The sequence below is a fragment of the Ochotona curzoniae genome, unplaced genomic scaffold (assembly GCF_017591425.1).
Source record: "Ochotona curzoniae isolate NIBS_2020 unplaced genomic scaffold, NIBS_Ocur_1.0 scaffold_3554, whole genome shotgun sequence".
Taxonomy (NCBI): domain Eukaryota; kingdom Metazoa; phylum Chordata; class Mammalia; order Lagomorpha; family Ochotonidae; genus Ochotona; species Ochotona curzoniae.
The window spans coordinates 578,932-592,862 of NW_024467111.1; the positions used below are offsets into that span (position 1 = coordinate 578,932).

At 42.0% G+C, this 13,931-nt stretch overlaps 1 protein-coding gene across 3 annotated transcripts in view; it reads right to left on the bottom strand.

Moving 5' to 3' along the window:
* The window catches only part of CNOT6 (CCR4-NOT transcription complex subunit 6), a 70,619-nt gene that overhangs the window by 32,526 nt on the left and 24,162 nt on the right, over positions 1–13,931 (bottom strand). For 2 of the 3 annotated variants that reach the window (XM_040964483.1, XM_040964481.1), the window contains exons 3-4: positions 2,155–2,341; positions 468–553 (exon numbers count right to left, since the gene is read on the bottom strand). In XM_040964483.1, the coding sequence (XP_040820417.1) occupies positions 468–553; positions 2,155–2,341 (273 nt within the window). The remainder of the gene's footprint in view (positions 1–467; positions 554–2,154; positions 2,342–13,931) is intronic. The other variant, XM_040964484.1, reaches the window with a different exon arrangement.

Consider the following 13,931-nt stretch of genomic DNA (forward strand, 5'->3'; position numbering starts at 1 on the left):
CATATACATTTTTTATCTATTTAAGTGAAATTTGGTGAAGAGCGAATACAAGGAAAAAAATCCCATAACTAAAGGAGTTTCCAGATTCATTAGTTTGAGTCTGGCACCTTAGACAGCTCAGCCACCCTGACACATCCAGATTCATTAGTTTGAAGACATACATATAAACTGTATGTCGTTATTGGAGTGGCAATATCAGCAGTAATACCTAACTATTGAACTATCAAAACCACTTGAGCAGGACCCTAGGATGGCTGGGAGGGTGGATGTGGCTTATCCCCTTATCTCTCTCCTCCCCTCAGATACAGGAAGAAAAAAAGAGAATGTGAAAACAATGGTCTCACCCACTTTCCTCCATCCCTTGACCCTTTGACCCTAATCAAATACATAAAAATAATCAAAAATAAAACTTATACAATTAAAAAAAGAAAAAAGAAATTGTACAAAGCACAAACATGAAGCCATACCTTTCAGGCCTAAAGTCTGCAATTGAAACAGCTTTCCCAGCTCAAAAGGTAGAACTCGTAACTGGTTGTAATTTAAATGGAGCTCCCTGTTGATGTAAAAATTCCAGGATGTCACAAGATATATTAATCTTTAACTAAAATCAATATATGTTTCTAGATATGAGCACCTATGAATGATAAAATCTCCTTATCTAATATCTAGTCAGTCCTTCTTCTACATGTGTTTTTTTTTTTTTAAATCAAACTTCCATAGACCAATACATCTGTAAACTACAGGAAAAAATGTATTTCTTAAAAACGAAACAAAGCAAAGAGAAAACCAGCACACAAGCCCCAGTGTTGCTGTCTGCCCCATATGCTGACCTGAACTGCACCCACCCCAAGGCCTTACTCAAGAGCACTGGCTAGTACACCTGGTGCCTCCCACTCACAGCAAGGAAACAGAGTGTGATCTGTGCAAGAGAACGAACCACTCCAAAGAAATCACAACAGCTGCACAATTAACTCCATGCTAACTATGTCTCCAAAGTTACTGAAGAAAAACCAGCTACTTTAACTGCTAATGGTTATTGCTTCCTATTTAATTCTAAATGTATGACACAGTAAAGTGAGTTCTTCAAGTAAATCCATCTTAGCAGATTAAAAACAGTCACAATACATACTAAATCTGTAAGCCTAAAAAATGCCAAGAGTCTAGAAGCAACAGAAAAAACAATTTTTGTAAGCAAAACAACTTTCTTCTTACTGTGTGGCTAGTGCTAGAATGTGGCAGAAAAACCAAAGACAAGGCAGGTAAAAGGATATGGAACAACATATGATATGGAACATTAGGGCTAACACAATAGCCGACATTTGGCTTTATATTTAATTTGGATAGATCTTATCTGCCTTATAAAATAAATCATTCATTAGAATACATTATGTACCACATGGAGTGTACAGTTTTTTGGTTTTTTTTTTTCATTATCTAAAACACTCTAATTTCAGGCTAGGAAGCTTACTCAAGATCAGGAAACTTACAAACAGCAATCAGGATTTAACTGATATTCTGTGCAACTCCAAATTCTACATAGACTAAAGTCCTCCAAATTTAAGAAGTAAGCCTAACTGCAAAATGCTGACTAGCAAACTGAGAAGTAAAGACACACTATAGAAGCCTCTCTACTCCCCCATTAAAGGATTTCCAACAGAACAGTGAACTGTATCTCAACTGACACACTGGAAGGACTCCAATGGAACAGTGAACTGTACCTTGACAGTATGATATTAGATTTTCTATTTTTCCTATACATACAATGCCTTGAATCACTAGCAGAAACTTAAACTTGTAACAGTTACTAAAAGTGTACACGACCTGTGATAATATTGGGGAAAAAGCAGAAGGAGGAAAGGAGGGAAAAGGAGGAATCCCTGTATCTACAAAACATGTCCTGGTAAGAATAATAACTACTAACAAGTAAATAACAGAAAGAACTACTCCTAGGATCCTTCAAACTCAAACTTTAATATTATGGTTTTACCAACTAGCAAGGTTGTCATTTAATCTGCCCAAAAACCTTTCCGTGACGTATGTATTGATGTAATATACTTCTCTTCCAATGTTTTCAATGGCTACTCCAGTTTCCTAACCAACTATACTGTCTTTTGTTCAGGGAGTATAGAGATTGTAGCATAGGAATCTGCATACCTGAGTGACACCATGTTTCCGAGTTCTGCCGGTAAACTACGGATTTTATTGGAGGACAGGTCCAGATACACCAGGTTGTGAAGCTTGGCAATGTCTGAAGGAATGCGGGACAGGGAATTGTCACTTAGATGCAAAGCTGTTAAGTGAGTTAGTGACCACAAAGATGAACTTAAACTTCTTACATTTCCTGTAAGAGAAGAAAAAAAGGGGAGGAAGGGAAGAATTAAAGATTGTAACATGGTGTTTATATTTTGGTCACCTTATTAATGTAAGACTGACTTTTTGATGAGCAACTTAATGATGGAATTTGTCTAAAAATGTAGAAGGGGAAATCTTATTCTAGAACAATTCACTGCTAGGATTAAATTATATGAGAGCTCTTCATAGAAAATACATATGAAGAAATTACGTATAAAGAAAAATGCATTATGAAAATCTGTGCAATTTTAAAAGCTTTTGCACCCATTTTTTCATTTCACTTTCTGAAGACTCCTCATGTATCAATACTTAATATACTAATTTTGTTTGCACAACCAGAAATAATTTATCCTTGAAAATGACCTCCAATATGACGGGTGCATAAATACTTAGTAGTAATATATATATCCAATATTATGAACACGATACAACTGATTTACACAAACAAATCAAACTCTAGGATTTCTGAGACTGAAACAAGAATTTTGCTGAAACAGAAAACAAAAGATTTCCCTGAAAGAAAACAGAAAACAAAACACAGAAAACACAAAACACAAAACAAAATTATCTCAGTTTAGTTGAATTCCAAGAACAGTGTACCAGATAACAATATCAAGAACTATCTTACTAAAAATCTGTAATGTATAAGTAAAAATTCTTGTCCCAAAACTTTTCAGATAGTGAACTAAAACTGCACAATAAAGCAACAGTAGAAAAAGAATTCAGTGACTAAGAACAGAAGGATACAATCTTTCCGATATGGCTGCAGCATTTGGACCCTGCCATGGATACAGGCAGGAAGCTCTTGTTTTTGTCCTGTATCAGCCTTGGCTGCTGCAGCCTCTCTCTCTCCCTCTCTCTGTGACTATTTCACATTAATACAATTTTTTTAAAGATTTATTTTTATTATTTTTATTGGAAAGGCGGATATACAGAGAGGAGAGACAGAGAGGAAGATCTCCCGTCCGATGATTCACTCCCCAAGTGAGCGCAATGGCCAGTGCTATGCCGATCCGAAGCCAGGAGACTCTTCCGGGTCTCCCACGCGGGTGCAGGGTCCCAAAGCCATGGGCCATCCTCGACTGCTTTCCTGGGCCACAAGCAGGGAGCTGGAAGGGAAGCGGGGCTGCCGGGGATAGAACCAGCGCCCATATGGGATCCCGGGGTGTGCAAGGCAAGGACCTTAACCACTTGCGCCACCGCGCTGGGCCCCACACTAATACATTTTTAAAAAAATTAACAGCAAATAACAAAACAATAATATTGTTTCTAAGTAACTGCATTTGTTACGGGGTGCAGCCAGTGACAGCCAGCACCCATTGACAGTGGGCAAATGGAATGTGTCTGTGCCCCTACCCTCTGTCCTGAAGGTGGGGCCTAACTGCAATGAATGTTAACTCCATCCTTACCAAGCCCTCAGCCACTCTCCTACCACCTAGGTGTTCATTCCTGCCCACCTGGGACTCTCACCTATCATCTGAGAGGGGACGGTATTTTATTGTTGTGCAACTAATTCCTTCACAAGCATCATTAAAGAAGCCCATTCTCTTTCTGGTCAGGTGCTTCCATTGCTCTGACACCTTGACTCTTGGCTGACCCAGGACAGGTAAATCCCCTGAGCATGGTCCCTGTGTACTGCTTAAATGGGACAATGGATATAGCAATGTTCTTTCTAATTTGTGTACTACCAGGAGTTTCAAGACAGGTGAGGCCTAGCACTGATGGAATGTGGGCAGAAAAGCCAAGGAAAGGTGAATGTCTGCAGCTTTTTAAGTGTGTCTAGGTTATTAGTTGCATGTCTCTCAGGGTAACTTTATTGTTGGGGAACCTGGGACATAGGTCTTCAGCTTAACGGATGGACTTAACAGGTAATGCCATTTGTTCCTCTTGGGTTTATGTTTGGTAGGATTATGATGGGTTGGATTGCCATACATACTTGTGATTTGCTATTTCTAATGTGCTCTATTATCACCACGCTTAGTTAATAAAGACTCCTTAATAAGCCATAGACATGTCTGAAGTGATCTTGCTCACACCTCAAAACACACTGAAAACTAGTTACTGCAATACAAAAATATATATTATCCAGCAAGGTGAAACTGACAATAATTGGAACTCATTTAAAATTTTCAGAAATGTAAACCAGAATAAAAATCCACAATAAAAAAATAAATAAATTCCAGTTTAAGAGAATAATGGTATGAATAGATATATATTAAAATGATTTTACTGCATTCCAGTCAAGAGGATGCATGACAAACCACAGTAAACATAGATAGAAACAACAGCACACTCTTACTGAACTTCTAATATAGAAAAACAGCACAGGATTAGCAAAATTACATGCCACAGATGAGCAAATTCAAAGGCATCAAAAGAAACTACACAAAAAGAGAAAAGGCACTAGGGGCCAGCTTTGTGGAGTGAGGGCTACGCTAACACCTGCAGCACAGACATCCCAAAGGGACGCCAGTAGTCGTCCTAGCTGATCGATTTCCAATCTAGCTCCTTGCCAAAGCATCCAAGAAAACAGAGGACAATGGCTCAAACCTTCGAGTTCCTGCGCCCATGTGACCTGCAAGAAGCTCCTGGCTTCAGTCAGGCCCAGCAATGGCCACTGTGGTTTTTTGGGGAGTGAGATAAGCCATCCACTCGAAACTTGGTGAGTCATGATCCCAGGCAGGGGATGAGCTGGCGGAGCCTCAGCCGACCCAGAGGAGACAGAGAGTTAGAAGCATTGTTTTTCACGAGTATCCCCACCTAGATCCCCCACAGCGATGGACCTCAGAAGGGCTGGAGACCCCAGGGGTGGGCGAACCAGGCAGAGGTGGCAGCTGAGAGGACCCCCCCCAGACTCACTCCCCGAGAGAGCTGCATGGAGGGCGTACAAACCTAGTCAGTGTCCGCCCCTGCAGAATCTACAGCGAACAAAACCTTGAGGGTGCTAAAGATCCTCCTGAGCAGAGGGGGCACGCTGAGATCGCACGGAAACTGCTTGGCGGCAGTGGCTCCAGTGGCTCTGGCAGAAGGAATCCCCAGCAGAGAAAACAGAGGGGGTGCCAGAGATCTTAGCAGGCCTTGGTACTGACATGAGAGCCCTTGGTGGCCTGACGCTGGTTCATAAAGTCAGAACCCTTGGTGGCGGCAAAGGCGAAGGTAAGCACAGGGTTCGCACGGAGAAAGCCCCAAACCGGCTCCCTCCCAAGGGTACTCCAGCCTGAGACCTGCTGAGGGTCTTCCAAATCCGCCCAAGCAGAGACAAGGACCCCCAAGGCTATAGAGTTTAGCTCCTGTTACCCGCCCCAAAGAGCGCACCTGAGACAACACCATAGCCAACAGACCACAGGGGAACCCAGCTGTGGAGGGGATTATACATCCAGGGGTAAACAAAGCTACCCACCCAGTCAGCCCTCGCCTGTCGTCCCCAGTAGAGCACGGAGAATTATGCTTCTGTCTGCACACTAAGCAGCAGTACCTGGACCACACCTACTCTAGGCTCCAGAAAAACAGTAGGAAAATGACCCCACATATAATAGGAAACAAGAAATTATCTAAACAAGGGAGGAGATAAACCAAATAGAAATCAAAAAAACTATTCACAAAATCAACAAATCAAAAAGCTGGGTATTTAAAAAATATATGCAAAATACACATTCCACTGACCCGACTCACAAAGAAAAAACAAGAGAAAGCAAGAATTAGCAGCATCAAGGATTAAAAAGCCAACATAACAACAAACACTGCAACCATTAAGAAAATAATTAGAAGTTACTACAAACAACTGTATTCCAACAAATCAGAAGACCACCAGGAAATGGAAAGGTTCTTAGACTCCCATCACTTACCAAAACTAAGCCCACAGACAACAGAAGACCTGAACAAACCCATAACCGAGGCAGAGATTGATTCAGTGATTAAAGATCTTCCAACAAAGAAAAGCCCAGGCCCAGATGGCTTCACTGCAGAATTCTACAAAACATTCCAAAGAGAGCTAACCCCAATCCTCCATAAACTCTTCAACACAATAGAAAAGGAAGCAACCCTTCCAATCTCATTCTATGAAGCCAACATCACCTTAATCCCAAAACCGGAGAGATAATTAACAGAGAAGGGAAACTACAGACAGATCTCCCTGATGAACATTGATGCTAAGATTCTCAACAAAATCCTAGCCAACAGAATTCAAAAAATCATCAGATAGATTATTCATCCAGACCAAGTAGGACTCATCCCTGGAATGCAGGGATGGTTCAACATTTGTAAATCCATAAATGTAATACACCACATGCAAAAACTGAAGAACAAAAATCACATAATAGACTCAATAGACACAGAAAAAACTTGACAACATCCAACAACACTTCATGCTAAAAACTCTAAACAAGGTAGGCATAGAAGGAACAATCTTACAACATAATCAAAGCAATATATGAAAAACCCAACACCAGCAACATACTGAATGGAGGAAAACTGGAACCCTTTCCACTGAGATCTGGAACAAGACAAAGATGTCCGCTATCACCACTGCTATTCAAAATAGTACTACAGGTACTTGCAGAGGCCATAAGACAAGACAAAGAAATTGAAGGAATTGAAATGGGAAATAAAGAAGTCAAGCTTTCATTATTCACAGATTACATGATCCTTTACATAGAAGAACCAAGAGACTCAATAGAGACTGCTAGAACTTACATAAGAATTTAGTAGAGTGGAATGGTACAAAATAAATGAACAAAAATCAACAACCATATTGTATGCAAACAGCCCCAAGATGGAAAAAGATCTAACCACCAAGATACCATTCAAAACAACAGAGAAAAGTATGAAGTATCTGGGAGTAAATCTAACCAAGAGTGTAGAAGACCTCTTTGAAGAAAACTACAAAAACTTAAAACAGAAATTGAAGAAGACCTCAAAAGATGGAGAAACATACCATGTTCCTGGATAGGCAAAATCTATATCATTAAAATGTCCATACTACCAAAAGCAATATATAAATTCAACGCAATCCTGGGCCCAGCGCGGTGGCACAAGTGGGAAGGTCCTCACCTTGCACACCCCGGGATCCCATATGGGCGCCAGTTCTATCCCTGCAGCCCCGTTTCCCTTCCAGCTCCCTGCTTGTGGCCTGGGAAAGCAGTCGAGGATGGCCCACAGCTTTGGGACCCTGCACCCGCGTGGGAGACCCGGAAGAGGCTCCTGGCTTCGGATCGGCATAGCACTGGCCATTGCGCTCACTTGGGGAATGAATCATCAGACGGGAGATCTTTCTCTCTGTCTCTCCTCTCTGTATATCCGCCTTTCCAATAAAAATAATCAAAATAAATCTTTAAAAAAAAAATTCAACGCAATCCCAATCAAAGTACCCAAAACATTCTTCATTGAACGGTTCATCTGGAAACAAAAAACCACAAATGGCTAGAACCATCCTGAAGAATAGGAAGTTAACAGGGGGAATCACAGTGTCAGACCTCTGGACATACTATATGGCGGTGGTTATCAAAACAGCTTGGTACTGGCACAAAGATAGAGAAGGATCAATGGAGTAGAAAAGAAACAACAGAAGGGATCCCACACAGATACAGCCAAATAATCTTTGACAAAAAGACAAACGACAATCCAAGTAAATGGGATGGTCTCTTCAATAAATGCTGTTGGGACAACTGGTTGATATCCTGCAGAAACAAGATGATAGACCCACATCTTTCACCATACACTAAGATCAAATCTAAATGGATAAAAGATCTAAGCCTATACCCATAACCTTCAAACTTTTGGAAGAAAAATGTTGGAAACATCCTGCAAGATTGAGGTGTAGGCCCTGACTTCCTAAAAAAACCATACCAACAGCAATAGCAATCAAGTCCAAAATAAACAAATGGGACTTCATCAAACTAAGAAGCCTTTGTACAGCAAAGAAACAATCAAAAAGTAAAAAAGCAACCCACAGAATGGGAGATCTTTGCACACTATATAGGTGATGGGGACTAATCTCCAGAATCTATAAAGAACTCCAGAGCAACCAAAACACCAAAACAAACAAACCACTCAAGAAATGGGCACGGGAAATGGGCAGACACTTCACAAATGAACAAATTCAAATGGCAAACAAACATATGGAAAAATGCTAAAGCTCTCTGGCAATAAGAGAAATCCAAATTGAGACATCAATGGGGTACCACCTAACGCCAGTAAGAATGGCCCACTTCCCAAAAACCATGAACAAAGTTGCAGGCGAGGATGTGGGGAAAAGGTAACCCTACTCCACTGTTGGTAGGGCTGCAGGTTGATACAGCCTCTATGGAAATCAGTATGGAGAACACTCAAACAACTGAAAATCTGCATACCATATAATCCAGCAATAGCTCTTTTAGGAATATACCCAAAACACCTGTTACACCAGAAACCAACATGCACCCCTATGTTCATAGCAACACAATCAATAATTGCAAAAACTTGGAAGCAACCGAAATAACCATCAACAGAAGATGGGATAACATCTACTTCATGAAATACTACTACTCAGCTATTCAAAAAAATGAAATGCAGTTCATTGTGGCCAAATGGACTCAACTGGAAACCATTATGCTAAGGGAAATGAGCCAATCCCAAACAGTTAGATACCACAAGTTTGCCTTAATTTAAGATAAAAAGATGTCAATCCGAAAAATAGTACCTGTAAATTGTAATATTATTTCAACCTCAAACAACCTGTACCACATGCAATAATATATTGTGATGTAACCAATAAATCAACAATCAATGTGAGTCATACTGCTTATGATCTACATGAAAGAACTGTAAAAACTAATATGCTTTTAACAACCTATGTTATTCTGTGATGGGGTGGGAGAGCAGAGAAATCCTCAACCTTCTTGGAATGTGTGAGGAAGATGTTAATTATAACCTATCAAGAATATAACAGGCACTTATAAACAGCAGACTGAAATCTGCATTATACATTAGCAAAAACTATAGAAAAACAGTGGGAATCAAGAGTGATCCTGCCTGACAGCCTCTTAACAGGAGGTCATAAGCACAGAGCAGGGGCTGACCCCAGAGTCGAGCCAGACAGGGAGAGGCTTATATCCCAACCCTGGAGACTTCCGAATCCTTTCCTAGGACTATCAGTATGGGCACCAAGGGCTACATCCCAACTGCCAAGGAGACCAAGGGAATTGGAGTATCCTCATAGGCCAAGAACTCTGAGAGCTTCCTGTGAGAGATCTCCTGTGAGTTTAATTGGCATTCCTTTATATGTCAATTGATTTTTTGTTTCACGTGCACATTTAAGGATCTTTTCCTTTTGTTCTATTGAACAAAGCTTGATAATCACGTGTTGTGGTGAAGATCGCTTTTGATCAAGCCTGTTGGGAGTTCTGAGCCCCTTCTGGATGTTGTTTCTCAATTCTTTCTCCAGATTAGGGAAATTTTCCTTGATTATTTCCTTAAATACATTTGCAAACTCAGCTTCTCTTTCTGCACTTTCTGGAACTCCCGTAACTCTTATATTTGGCCTCTTCATTGTGTCTTTCAATTCTTGAATACTTTTTTTGGCCTGATCTAGCTCTGCCTCCAGCTTTTTGTTTGCTTCACCCTGGTGACAGGAAATATCTGCCAATTCTGAGGTTCTTTCTTCTGCTTGCTTCATTTTAACTTGGAGACTCTCCACTGTACTTGTAATTTGCTCTACTGTATTCTTAATTTCTGATATATCAGCCTTGATTTGCTTTATTGCTTCCTTAAATTCTTTGAATTCTTGCATGAGCTTCTCATTTTTCATCAGAATCTTTAAAATGAGTCTTATGGATTCTGTGTCCCCCATTTTCTCGATGTCTTCCTCAGTTAACTCTGAGGTTGGCACAGGGTTTTGCTCCTTTGCAGGGGAGTTTTCAGTAATATTCATTGTGCCTTTGTTTCTTCTTTGGCTTTTGATTATTGTATTTCTGGTTAGCAGAGTCTTCTCCTTGGGACAGGTTTCTAAGCTGTGTCACCGCCCACAGGTCTACAATGCGATTTTACTTATTGCAGTTGGTACACAACTCTTTGCAGCCAATTGAGCCACAATCTCCAGCAATTTCCAGGTCTGGGTTCTTATTTTCAGATTTCCACCGTGGTCATCACAGCTCTTGGCTCACCACACTCCACCTGCTGTGATACTGTGCTGAGGCTGAACCATTGTCTCTACAACCTTTCTCCCACTTCTATTTGCAGCAGGTCCCAGGATTAGAGACACCAGGTATCCTATATAATTAGGTTGTTGGTGATGTTGATCTTATTGGAACCTGTGGGCCATTAGGTCTGGGTGCAACACAGACCTATTTTAACCCGTACGATGCCACAGTTGGTATTATTTTCCTGCAGGACCAGTGCAACCCACGGGACTCAGTGAGTTCTAGTGAGCTTAGCACATATGCAATTCACTGTTGTCCCCTGCAGTCCTAAAGCTATTGCCACAGTGCACAAAATGGCACCTGACGTACACCACTACAGTTCTTGATCTGCTGGCCATCAGATCTGAGAGCTACCCAGACCTGCCTGGGTGGAACCTGTAGAATGCCATGTCGATGCAGTTTACCGAGTCAGAAATGACCTTACTCCCAGTTCAGCATACGCTCAGTCCTTTCCCTTGCCCTTTCCTCCTTATGCAAAATGGCACCCAATTCAGCTCTAGGAGGCTGACTGGGCTGTGAAATCCACCCTATTCTTGCACTGCCCATCTGAGATCTACTGCTCTGTCTCTGCTCCTGGTCAAATCAAACAGACCAGCAGGAAGGACAGTTCTTTGTCTGGGTTCACCTCCCAAGCTGCCAGTGAAAGTCCCTTCCCACCTGGTTGCTGGTGGAGTTCCAGCTGCTGGTGGAATTCTGATTGCCATTAGCTGAATACCACTGGAGTATTAGTCACTGCAACATCCAAGCACTGTGCCCGCTGGTTTCCTGTGTCTGTCAATCTCCAGGTAGGCCTCTGCTGTTGTTCTGTCCTTTCCTATTTCCTTGAATATGTCCTCTCTGATTCATCCTGATTGTTTTTCCGTCCGTCTTATGTTATTCTGCTATCTTGATTCTCCTCTAGTTGGCATTTCTTTATATGCAGGAATATATATACACATTTCTGCAAAGACAAAGCTAGAAAGTCAAAAAGAAATGTGTCTCTCAAAGCTTGTGGGTAGAATTTGAGGGGACAATAGAACTGTTGTATTTACCTTAGCAGTAGTAAAACTGTGTCAAAATTCATACACTAAAAGTGTAGAACTTAAGCAAGCAACTTATAACCTTAGTAAGTACATTATAAGATAATAAATATTTTCAACATTTTATCAATAAATTTAACAAACTAAATAAACTAGGCAATTTCAGAGAAAGATACAAGCTAATAAAACACACTCAAGGGGGGGAGGGTTTTTTAGAGGGGTTGAGGAAATCGCAGAGCCTATGAAACTGTGTCATAAAATGAAATTAAAAAAAAAAAAACACTCAAGAACAGATAATTTAACCCAGCTGAAGGCAACTGACTAGCTTGCCTTGAATCTAGGCCTAGAAGAAAAGTCAATAGCTGGTGGGGACTCTGAGCCTGGTTAATGCCAAATTTGTGTTAACTATACTAGTATGCCAGCATAGTTACCAATTCTATCTATAGCTGTTTCTTTTAAAAGAAAAAAAAATAATAATAAGATGTGGGGAAGGCAGAGACATGCCACCTCAACCCCCCAGGCAGAGGGGCTGCAGATCACCTAGGTCAGGGAAGGGGGATCTGGTGAGCATGGGAATGCGAGCAGCTGAGGGCACGTTTGACAGGGAAAGACTTTGGGGGCTTCCATGGTCCAGGCCACTGCACTCACAGATAGGCAAGGGAGATAAGACCAGTTAGTTTAGAAGGGAGAAACCAGAAGGCATATTTGGCTCAGGTCAAGGTACCACTCACATGTGATGACGCTAGGCCACAGCACCCATTAGAACATGAGAGAACTGGATCTGGGAGCAGATTCTGTTGGGAAATTGTGGGTTCACCTCTGTGGACTGCAGCACTGCCGAGTGGGCGGGGGCAGGGGGTGGGGGTGATGAAGATGGGTGAAGTCAGGCTAGATCACAGAACTTACCTGACACTTATGGACTTATGGGAGCTGGGGCTGGGAGGAGGCTGCCCTCACCTAGGCTGCAGCAACCACAGGCACATGCAAAGGCCAAGACGGAGGGCAGACTATGTCAAGCAGGGTTACAGCCCCTACAAGCACTTGTGAGATCTGGGGTTGGGGGCTGGCCTGATAGGGGAACTCCCCTACTAGGCCCCAGTTCCTGCTGGGGAGCACAAAGCCAGGAATAGGGGCAAGTTAGGCCAGGCAAAACTTCAGAAGTCATCAGCATCATCAGCATTTGTATGGGCCAGGTCTAGGGGCAGGCCAGGGTGGGCCAGGCTGTAGCAACTGCTGGCATACACAAGAGCCAGGACAGAGCGTGGGCTATGCTATGCTGGGCTAAGATCACTTGGCAGATAGCCATAATCGTCAAGGCTTGGCCAGGCTGAGGCCAGGAGTTTGTTGCAGGCCTCCCATGTAGTAGCAGGGATCACGTTCCGAAGCTTTGCCCAGGCCACTAGCAGGAAACTGCATGAGAAGTAAAGTGACTAGGAAGTACAGCCTAAGGGATACCAGTATTGCAGGCAGAGGCTCTGCCCACTTTGTCAACACCTGCCCTAAGCACTTGACATTTCAAATAAATTATTGATGTTTTATTTGTTTTTCACTGAAGGTGGCAGTGACATCAGAAGGAAACAAAGCCTCTGAATGGGAAAATACAAGTGTTACAAATTTGTGAGAGTTCATTTTAAAAATCTGAAGTTTGCTTTTAAGTTTTCTCAGACAAGCAGATCATAATTCTAACTGCCAGAACATAATTCTAACTCCCTTCCTGCAGGGAGGAAGGGCAGAAGGCAATTAAAAAGAGAGATGGAGGGGTTGAGGCACAGGGGTTTAAGCTGCTGCTTGCAATGCTGGCATCCCTTCTCAGAGCATGGGCATAGGCTGGGGTCCCAGCTGCTCCTTGCTAACATGCTCTCTGTCATGTGGGAGACCAGGATGCAATTCTTGACTCCTACCTTTAGGTTGGCCTAGTCCGAGTCATTTGGGGAGTAAGCTAGCAAATTAAGGATCTCTTTGCCTCTGTCACTCTACTTTTCAAATAAATAAATCTTTTAGAGAGGGAGGGGTTAGAAAGTTTATGAAGGGAGGAAAATACAGCATAAGAATCATGTATAAGGGCTGGCATTGTTACAGTGCGGCTTAAGCTACCACCTGCAGTGCCAGCACCACATACATGTACACTTTCAATCCTGCTCCCTGGTAATGTGCCTGAGAAGGCAGCAGAGAACAGATCAACTGATGGGGTCCTTACATTCATGTGGGAGACCAGGATGAAGCTTCTGCTCCCAGCCTTGGCCTGGCTCAGTCCCGACAGGACTATTTGGGAAATGAGAACCAGCAGATAGAAAAATTGTTTCCCCTTTCTCTCCTTCCCTCTCTGTAACTCTGCTTTTCAGATAAATAATATAAATATTAAAAAAAAAAAAAAGACTTCCTTCTG